At 40.2% G+C, this 11267-nt stretch overlaps 1 protein-coding gene across 1 annotated transcript in view; it reads left to right on the forward strand.

Moving 5' to 3' along the window:
• Positions 1-2965, forward strand: part of LOC102215747 (phospholipase ABHD3-like) — a 5358-nt gene extending 2393 nt beyond the window's left edge. The window contains exons 3-7 of the mRNA XM_005734498.1: positions 19-137; positions 270-443; positions 533-581; positions 674-839; positions 1633-2965. Coding sequence (XP_005734555.1) covers positions 19-137; positions 270-443; positions 533-581; positions 674-839; positions 1633-1841 — 717 coding nt within the window. The 3' untranslated portion in view covers positions 1842-2965. The remainder of the gene's footprint in view (positions 1-18; positions 138-269; positions 444-532; positions 582-673; positions 840-1632) is intronic.
• The last annotated feature ends 8302 nt before the right edge of the window (positions 2966-11267 follow it).

Genomic DNA, 11267 nt, shown 5'->3' on the forward strand with positions numbered 1-11267 from the left:
CCTGTATCCCTCTGCTTGCTTCAGACACCAGTCACCTACTGTGCTGCCAATACTTCAGATCTTGAGTGTGTGGTGCAGCATGTCAAAGGGCTCTACCCCAGTGCTCCTGTGCTTGGGGCTGGTGTGTCTTTGGGAGGGTGAGTTGGTGCATAGTGTTTCCGCTGGCCTCCATTTCTGGACCTAGATTTGCCATCTGTGTCTTTCCTCCATTTCTTTTATTTATTGATTTTTAACAATTGCATGATTCGTTTCTTTTCACCCTGCTGCAGCATGGTGTTGTTAAACTACCTGGCCCGTAAGCACACCGAGTCAGGATTGGTTGCCGGCATCACCATCTCCGTACCCTGGGATGCACGTAAGTCCTCCGACTCGATGGAGGAACCACTCAACTGGCTGCTCTTCAACAGGCACATCACGAGATGCTTGCACCGCGCTGTCACCAGGTTGGATACATTTGGGTTCATAAATTTTGTCTAACAGTTTTGCGGTTGTAAATCCAGTTAAATAAAACCCCAAAATCTGTTTCTCACAGGCACAGGAAGATTTTAGAGAAAGTGGTGGATGTTGACTATGTCCTGAAGGTATGATACAATATTACTCACAGTTTGTCAGTTTCTTAGATGTATAATTGACTTTCCATTCATCGTCATCTTGTTTTCACACCCCCTTGTAGGCTCGGTCAATCCGTGAGTTTGACGAACGCTATACGTCTCTGATGTTTGGTTATAGCTCATGTATGGATTATTACCGCGATGCCAGCCCAGGCAAAAAGCTCCCCAATACAGCCGTACCCATCCTGTGTCTCAATGCCGCTGATGACCCTTTCTCTCCACAAACTGGTGAGTACACAACAGGAGAGGTGTGTCAGTATAAGCACTGCAAAGGGGAAATAACAGCCGTAATGGTTTACTCATAAATGTGACGTTTTTCAGATTTTATGGTCCTATTCGAAAAAAACAAGTTGGGAACATTGTGTAAAATTGAATGCTTTACTGAAAGTTGTACAAGACATCATATTAAAAGTGTACTGCTAAAGAAAACACCTGGTGGAACATTAGTAACACGGTTGGGTATAAATAGAGCATCCAAGAGTGTCTAGGTTTCTCAGAAGTAAAGGTGGGGCAGCGTTTACTACTCTGTTAAAGACTACACGAAAAAATAGTTGACAGTAAAGTTTCTCAAAATAAAGCTGCAAATGATCTTGGAATTTTAGAGAATCAAGCAAACTCTCTGTATGCAAGTGACAAAGCTAAAAACCAAGGCTGATATCTTAAGGCCCTTAGGTGCCAGTGGGTTCATTGCCACAGACTCAGGAACACTACTGAAAACATATGTAAGCGAATACAGTTCAATACTGCATCCACACATGCAAGATAAAACTCTCTCAAACACTTTCATCTTTGTGTGTGAGCTCATTTAAGATGGACTAAAGCGACGTCAAAACAGATGATTGAATTTATCTCTATTATATTAAGAAATGTCTCATTCTTTTTAGCACAATTCCTTTTTTATATGTAATCATGGACGTTGAAGTCTCCGGGTTACAAAAGGTTTCCGATTCACGTGTCTGCTTTGTGTCTACTTTGCTGTCTGTTTATATTCATTTGGGCTTTTTCTTTCCTGCTCTCACAGCCTTCCCGGTGTCCGTAGTTCAGGATCTTCCTAACGTCGCCCTGGTATTGACGGCCCATGGGGGACACATTGCCTTCTTGCAGGGTTTTTTTCCTCTAGGCGAGAGCTATATGGAGCGCTTGTTTGGCCAGTTTGTGCACGCAGTCTTTGAACACCGGGAGGAAATGAAGCAAGCCTGTGGTATCAGAGAGGAGCAAATGAAGGACTAACGAGCAATATGAAGGGACTTACACTGAAGTAATACAACATTTGCAGCTGCAACTCTGCTCATCTACCTCATGACCTCAGGTTCATGTTCAAGTCATGTAGAAATAAAAAAATGACAGTGAAGTAAAATCAGTAAAGCTATTTTGAAGTATTTAATACATTTTAGTCAATTTGAAAATATTGCTGATCAATTGATTGCTACCTACTTTCAGTCACAAAGGCCGTCCGTGCACCGCACACCTGTAGTATGTAGACTGCACTGTAGAGTTCAAGTGCTCTGCTTGTTGCTATTTAAAAAAAGTGAAGAGTTGGTTATTAAAATTAAAAACAGCATTATTGTTGTTTTCTTCTTGCTAATTATGTTTTTATTCCCTTTTGCATCAAATGCTTATTTAGTTTTGAGCCTTCAAGAAGTGTTTTCCTCGGGGTTTGGGGCATGCCTTAAAGGATGAAACTTTCCTGTGTTTATACCCTGCATGCTGTACAGTAAACGACACCAGTGGTAAATGAGCCGACACTGGGTAAAGACCATTAACGCCCTGTGTGGTGCTTCAGTATCTGCTGCTATAAAGTGTAATTAAGTATCGTAAGCATCACACAAGGACCAGATCAGCATGTACATGTACTGAATGTATTTTTATTATCAGTAGACAGTACATCAGCTTTGTTTTTGTATTACCAACAGTGCACTGATTAATATGTAGCTTTACTGTGCTAGGTGGTATTAGTGTAGGATTCATGCCATTTTTAAATGAAGCCACTGCTGGCTATAAAATGAAGTGTTTTCAGTCATCGGCATGAAGAAAATAGGTGATAATGGTGCTAATTGGTGGCTTTTAATTGTCAGCGTGAGGGTGGACGAGAATTTAATTTTGCTTTTTCAGAAGTAAAAGAGGCTTTTCATGAATGTCACGAATCCATCAGCTATTTGCATGTTTACCACATTCACCTGCCTTTTAATATCTTTTTTTTTTAAAACTCACGCCTTATTTATAAACTTTATGTATGGGCTGTAAAGACAATCACGGTGTTATTGCAATATCATGTAATGGTGCAATATTTGGGCATTGTATGTTCGATGGTGTATCTTGTAATTACACTACAATTAAAGGGTGATAAAGATCGACTGGTGATTTTTACATCTTGAGTTTGTCTGGAAGCTTCAAGTGGCCGTTCACTGCGATCGATAGCAAGCCGCAGCAGGTTTATTTTGTTATAGCACGTATCACCAGGTTTGACCTGTAGTGGAAAAATGTTATAACCCATATGCTGCCTGTCACTGAGTTACCCTTCACTTGCACCGCTGAAATCCGAGGCCTTTAATCTCTGAGCGCTCGAGTCATTAATGTCGCAGATTAACCAGGAAGATATCAATAATTAACTGTGAACAATAAAGGCCCACGCCCTTTGTCACAATGCTAACCCTCTAACCTCATTTAGAGTCATTTGTGGCCTAGAAAACATTCAGTGGCATTTACTCTGTGGAAAAACAGGAACCTGAAGGAGTAGCCACTTTCCGAATCTGGCAGATAAAATCTACCCTAAAATAGTTCCACACTACCCCAGCTCTTATGTGAATGCAGCCATTTGGAAGAAAGGTGCTTGTTGCGAACACATTTTTTCTTTCTAAAGACAAAAATATGAAGGTAGAAGAGTGAGGACCTGTGCAGCTTTTATGCTTCTACTTCAGCTTTGTGGCAGCTTTTGCAGTGACTTGTTTGCTTGTGCTCCCACTTTAATTTCCTCACTTCTCTGTCATCTGCGTCAGTGAGAAACAATTATTGCTAATAAACGTCACAGTAATCACAAATCAGTTCCTGTTTTTTTTTAAGGTAACAAAATAATGTGAATGAGGTATAAAAGAAGCACCCTGGTACGCTTTTCTTCTACTTGCCCGATGTGTTCTTTCGGGATGAATAACGTGCTGCAACATCACACTTTAGCTGTGTGTTTTCTCAACTGAGCATAATTTTTACAGCCCAGCTTTCTCTCCAGCTCATCCTCCTCCTCCCTCCTCCTCCTCTTCTTCTCCTTCTCGTACTCCTGCTGCCTGTATTCCTCTACCTGGTGTGAAAAGGAGGAGCCTCAGGTTATGGTTAATGATTCAACACCAGAGCCGTGGAGATTGATAGATACAGAAAAAGAAGGAAAGATTTAGTGAGAGAGAGAGAGAGAGAGAGCTGGAGAGAAGTAAAAATAGTAAAGCTGTAGACGGGGAAATGTAAGCTGAGAAAGTATGCAGTGGCAGGAAAAGTAGAAGGAGTATTGATAGAGAGTTTGCAGGCTGCATGCGGTGTGTCTGCTCAGGTGTGTCCAGTCTGTAGCTCATCTGGGGTTCAAGCAGGTCAGAAAAACTGCACAGAAAGCAAAAAACTTCTCTGCAGTGGAAAAGTGGATATCGTTGAGCAGCTCAAGGTGATTATTTGGCTCCTGTGATCCATGCGGCCTTCATAGGCAGGACATTAGATCACCTTGTCTGCTGATCATACCATGCCTGCAGGTGAGTGTGGCTTCAGTCTATTCGTCCACAGATTACGTGCAAATAGTGTCTCAGAGTTGTAGATTAGGTCAGACAGGCTACCTTCAGGCGTTTATCGGTTCTTTAAATATATTACCGCTGTGTTTAAAGTACAGATCAGCATTGGTTCAGCTTAAGTTTTATTGGTTTTTGATTTACTACAGCGATTAACAAAACGTCATATCTGAGAAAAGGCTGCCTAATAAAGACAAAGCACATGACTTCCTTCCAGGTTTCTATTACAGAGTATCTTATGAGAATTCAGCTGTAGTTACACATGGCCATGAATTAATAATGAAGCAGTATGAAGTGGACTGTATGCTGGCTGTGTCAGTATAATGGTAGCTGGCATCATGTTCCTGGCGTGCAGCTGAAAAGCAGACACAAATATCTGTTTTTCTTTCTTTTTCTCTCTCCTTTTTTTGGCGTTGTCTGCTTTAATATCATGTTTCCTGGGATCCTCCAGGATCATTTACAGAATATATGAATATACGCATGTTAAATGAATGTTGCTCACTTTTAAAGTTCATTCAGTATTTAAATAATAACCTGTTTTGTTTTTGATTTTTTTTTTTTTTTTTTACCATTGTAACAAAAATAACAAACATGGACCAATGAAACAGCAAATATTCAAACAGAAATACAGCCACCTACCTATCAGTTGCCCCAGGGCTGAAGAATAACTGAGCAATTTCCCCCATTGAGTGTCAGCCTGCAGGCACTAAAGGTTATCATCTCAATCAGTCTCAACAGCTACAAGTTCCTAGAAAGTTTACAAATTGTGTTTGTGCACGGCTCTGTCTTAGTGTGTGCTTTGGTGACAATTTAACGAACCATCCTGAGGCAAATCTGATATTCAAGTAAGCATGTAGGGACATATTTTTATGATCTGTGTAAACTGACCATTAAGGTCTTTTTCTTTTCTGTAACACATTTATGAGCTATGTGCACTGCAGTCACGTCGCTTTCTGTACTGAAATCCCTGGAAAAATATCTAGTTTAGGCCGCTGTACATGTCTTTTTTTAAGTGCCCATGCTCCCTTGCAGAACAGGAGCTGTTTATATTTCCCTGTCACATTCTGCTGGTGTTTTACTAAATGACTTTATGAGTTTAGTTTAATCTTAGGCCTGTCCAATGTTCAGGGTGAGGCAGCTGTAACCTGGGGTCATACGATGTGTGCCGTGAACACAGGCAAACAGCCTCTCCAGGGTTTTTACTGTGTGTTTAGTAAAATGGTCACATATCCAAGTGTGTTTGTATTGATTGGAGTGTTTAAAAAAAGAAAACAGAAAAGGAATCTTGTTTGCAGAGGTTCTTTAAACAGGTCACCTCGATTAAGAGAGGTATTGGATCTGGCTTGTGGTTAACTTCATTGTTAATCTCATGCAGCAGTGCTAATGAATCTGTCAGTTAATATGACCTGCTTATGCATAGTCACAGGGTTTTTTATGTCTCACATTAGTGTAACAACCCACAACCAGCAAATATAAATAATCTGCATATAAACGCAAAGCCTGGAAAAAGCGATCTATCATTTAAAGGGGTTTTTATACAGCTTTGACAGGTTTTGTGTCATTATCAGTCACAGAAACTGTAACAGATCTTCAGCAAATGCTGGCAGGGTGTGACAGCACTCAGAAAGCACCCCGTTGACTGTCCATCATTAGTCTGCATTATTCAGCAGGGCTCTTGCTGTGTGCTGCCAGTGAAGTAGGGTTCAGTGCTTTGAGAAAAAGGTATCAACACAGTTACAGTTTAAATATCACCCTTTATGGCTTTGTGTGTAGGAGTTTCCACAAATATCACAACAACTGGGGCTACATTTTATGTCTGTGTTCAGGTGCATAATTTATACAACTTCTCGTTTTCCTGTTATATGAAATTCTCCCATAAATCTTCCTTTAAAAAAAAATCTTATTCCCTCTGTAGCTATGGAGAAGCAAATAGAGGAGCTGAAGCAGCAGCTAGAAAAGCAATGTCTGATCAACAAGGAGCTGCAGAGGCAAAATAAGGACCTAGGTGAGTACAACAATAACTATATAAGCTTTAAATATTGTAGAGACTTCATTGTGCAATAGCAGGTTCATTGAGGTGAATATTGGGATATATACGAACACATGAATTAAAGGTGGAGCTCTTAAAGTTCTGAAGGTTGAGTTCAAATTTAGAGAACCAGAATGAGGCCTTCACAGGACTTTTACTTAAGATGTGGAATCAGTGGAACTTAGACAGGTAGACATGGTCAAGACAAACGGCTGAAGCAGTTTGAACAGGAAACTTCATGTGCTCACAGAAACTGGATTAGAGAAGATTCCCTGGTCTGATAAGTCTCCACTTGTGCTGCTTGTTTTGGATGGTAGATGGTCAACATTTCACATCAACATCAAACCATGGATCCATGACCTGGTGATAATGGTGTAATGGCATGGGAGATATTTTCTTGGCACACTTTGGGTGCCTTAGTATTAGATCTTATCATCCTATTATGACCACATGTCCATCCTCTGGTGGCTAATGTGGCATGTCATAAAGCTCATGTCATCTCAAACTGGTTACTTGAACATGAGAGTTTCACTGTACTGAAATGTCTCGCATGGTCACCTTTGGGGTGTGATGGAATGGGAAAATCATGCCATGGATGACATGTGACAAAATCATGTGATGCTGTCAGGTCAATATGGAATAAAGTCTCTGAGGATTGTTTCCAGCACCATGATGAATCTATGTAATGAAGAATTAAGACAGCTCTGATCCAACCCAGTACTAGCAACATGTACCTAATTATGTGACTGATGAGTGTAAAATGTTGGAGGGATGCAACTAAAATTTTAGACTTTTTTTTTCTGATCATGGCCAGAGATTAGTTATTAGCATGGATCAGTTATTAGCATGGATCAGTTATTAGCATGGCCCCACTGTACATAAAACACAGAGTACACATGTAGAAAACCATGCAGTTACTCATTGGTTTATGGGCTTAAACCACAATGAGAGATGGATCAGGCTGATAAGTGGATGACATTATATACTCATGAATGGATGACATTACATACATTTATGACTTGTCAGTCATAAATGTATCCATGCCCAATGTATGCTTTATGTTATTTGTCTTTAAATGTGATCTTAATTGACAAAAGTGACATCAGTATGTAACTCAAAGACTCGAAACCAGTGATTCATAAAATAAACTCACTATTAAGGTATTTAGTGAAGTCATAAATCAAGAGACAACTAGGGTCATTCTAGGGTGATTCATTACGTTTGCATTCAGAGGAGTGGATCCCTGCAGGCCATTAGAGAGAATTTACGTTGGCTTATGTTTCAGACCCATATCCATCTTTTATATACAAAGCACAGAAATCGTCACTTTTAATGTGTTTAGCACATTTAATATGTGTTTTTTTTCTTCACATTCACAGAAAAACGACTCACCGAGAAAGAGAAACTCCTGCAACAACTGCAGACTCAGTATCATGATCTCGGTAAGCAGCTCTTCACAGGAACACAGAACAGGGACACATCTACTTATCTACTTACACACATGATTGATGCGATTTCTAATGGCGATCTGTAACCATCCATTTGTTTCTGTTACAGACTTTCCCTCTCAGACCGGTAATGAGATTGAACCTGAGGTCAGGAAGAGCCGTGCAGCTGTCATAGCTTCAGAACCAATCCCGGAGAACCTGGAGATTAAACGGGCGAGGGTGAAGAAAAATGTCAGGTCAGCATCAGCACCTTTCCAACAACTTATATAATACCCAGTTTGTATGTTGTAGATGACTTCTTTGAACTTTCTATCGGCAGTGAGACGAGCCTAATTGTCAAAGCTATCCAGAAGAATGACTTCCTGAGCCGGTTAGATGATGAGCAAATAGCCATGATGGTGGACCTGTTAAAGGTATCTCACTTCAATCCTGGAGATGAAGTCATTCAGGAAGGCTCTGAAGGAGACAGCATGTACATTGTGGCAGGTAGGCACACACCTTAGTATGAATGTCTGTCTTTTTATCTGCGATTGCTCCATGTATATACGGAAGATTTTTAAAACTGGGTTATTAACTTCTTACAGCATCATTTCACAAATAAGCAAATTTTAATATCAATTTTTTTTGCCCTTTCTTTATAGCTGGTGAGCTTTCTGTGAGCCAGTCTGGCCGTGACCTCCGAACTCTAACTAGTGGTGATGTGTTTGGAGAGCTGGCGATTCTCTACAACTGCAAAAGGACAGCAACAGTCAAAGGTCAGCCTGTATAATGATGCCTCCTGGAGGGTTTTGCAGAGGGTTGTAGTGACTGTATTATATAGTATAATGTAATTTATGTGGAGACATGTATGTATGTATAATATATGACCACATATGTTCTACAAATGAGATAATGGATGAACATTTTGACAGAAATACATAGCAGTGCATTGGAGGAAAACTGCCCAGCATGTTAACAACAAAACGTCAACCTAACTCTAGAGCATGGTGGGGAGAATATCATAGTTTGCTTTGGTATTTGGACACATTATAGTCACTGAGGGGAGAACAAACTGACTAACAATAACACTTCTGAAAAAGATAGAAACTCTTATTTTGAAAGGAACCAAACAGTATCCTGATTGAAACTGGTTTAGTGTGGTTTTGGGACTGGTTGTCCAAAATCCCCAAAATGGATGCAGAAAACATTTGAAGGAGGATGTTGCTGCTTATCACAAACGCTTGGAGTCGCATTTTAATCTAATGAACATGCCTTGTGCTATGAAAGTTAGCAGCTTTTTCGGACAATGAAATGTAAAATGTGACAAAACCAAAACAATAACATAACTTAACTAACATAACAGTGACAGAAAAAAATAATAGCTTTTTAGTCACAGTAGTTTTGTAACAAAGGTGCCTGATTCAGTGTAGAAAAAACAGAGTGTTCAAGTACATCCCTTTACAATGCAATCCACCCGTGGGAAGGCAGTTTTCTCCCATCTGCAGCAAGCTTGTCTCTCATTTATCTCACTTTGTCATATGAGTTCTGCGATGGTAATAGAGTGCATCTGGCTATGGTTTTATGTCATTTATTTCAGATTTCATCTATTACATCTGAACAGTATTTGTGAATTTTCAATCAAACCAAACCCCAATAATTTTAAAGGTTCAATCAGTTTTTGTTACAGTTGTAGTTAAATTAATTCAAGAGTTCAAATGTCTTAATCGTAAAATATGCTTCAAAGTTAACTGAGTCCACTACTCTTTTTATTTTTGTTTATTTTTATCTCTATTATTGTGCGCTCATATTGCAGCAAAGACACCTGTGCATCTGTGGTGCATGGAGCGACAGACCTACAGAAGCATTATGACCAACAAGTCCAAGAAGAAACGAGAACAGCTCATGGGCTTCCTGAAGACGTGAGTTTCTAGACTCTGCAGCCATGATAAAACTTTCATCCCGACTCCTCGGATTCTCTTTGTAACTCTATCATAACAGTTTTGGTATTTTTCGCTTCCCCTATTTCTAATTTTCTCGTAAATTCCCACTTGCCATTTCAGGGCCCACACTCTGAAGGACCTGAATGATGTCCAGTTGTCCAAAATCATTGACTCCATGGAGGAGGTGTGCACCTCGATGTCTTTTTTTGCTACGACACAACAGAATCAAATACACTGAACACAAGGATGTTTTCTTTTAGCTCTTGGAGTGAATCTGAAAGTACACATTTTTCTTAATATAATTTTTAATTCTGTCTCTTCTAGGTGAAGTACCAGGACAAAGATGTTATAGTTCGAGAGGGAACAGAAGGAAACGCATTCTACATCATCCTCAAAGGAGAGGTAACGATATCTTAACGTGCGTCTTTGGCCAGTCACACCCAGAATTTTTATCCAGCCTATTTCACAAACTCATATTTCTCTTGTGTGCATAACATTTATTCTTTCCGTTTGTTTGCCTGTGTGCGTGTTTCCCCTTCAGGTGTTGGTGACTAAGAACGTGAACGGTCATCAGAAGCAGATTCGCAGGATGGGAAAAGGGGAGCATTTCGGGGAACAGGCCCTCATACGGTAACCATGGAGACACAACACATGCCTGAGGACATTTGCGAGAGCCTCGTGCAGCATGATGTGCTCCTCGCGCCTTCCTCAGCTGCTGTCAGCTGTGACATTTTTTATTTTGCAGATTCTTCAGATTATCCTCCGAATGCTCTCTGGTGATGGAAACATCACGTTTTTCCCTAAATTGCACAGTTCTGCTAAGATGCAAATGAGCCATTGAAGCAAATTTATTGCTGTGGCTGTCAGTAGAGGTGCATGCATACAGAAACACTGTGTGTGTGTGTGTGTGTGTGTGTGTGTGTGTGTGTGTGTGTGTGTGTGTGTGTGTGTGTGTGATCCTCTGGTGGAATAACAGAGGTTGTTTTGATTATACAAGGAGGATATTGGATTTTTAATAAATATCAAATATCATCTAGCTTGTGTTGTCTGCCTCTAATTTGCAGGACATGCAGCACCATCGCAATTTCACTGGGAATTATTTTTCTCAAAATAATGCAGTACTTTTTCACATTGCATATTTTTTAATCTACATATTAGTATTTGCTAATATATGTTATTCAATTAAAATATCTCTATGAGGTTCTCTTTCTGCAGCTGTATTCACTGCATTTCCACAGACTTGAATTTTGGCAATGCTTTTTGTCTTGCAGCGAGGTCTTGAGGACAGCAACCTGCACTGCCGACGGCCCTGTTACCTGCTTCTCCATTGACAAGGAGTGAGTCTGACCCAGCACTCAATTCCGACAGTAACCGAATGTGATAGTGTGTTCGCTCAGGCTCTGCAGTGACAGCTGTTGCTCCTGGAGAGGACAATTCTTCGGTTGCTTTACAGTGTGTTCGCTGTCTGTTGTGTTTTCCCACTTGCTTACAGATGCACA

Source organism: Pundamilia nyererei, unplaced genomic scaffold (genome assembly GCF_000239375.1).
Source record: "Pundamilia nyererei isolate P.nyererei 1_Seehausen unplaced genomic scaffold, PunNye1.0 scaffold00058, whole genome shotgun sequence".
In the NCBI taxonomy this organism is placed as follows: Eukaryota; Metazoa; Chordata; class Actinopteri; order Cichliformes; family Cichlidae; genus Pundamilia; species Pundamilia nyererei.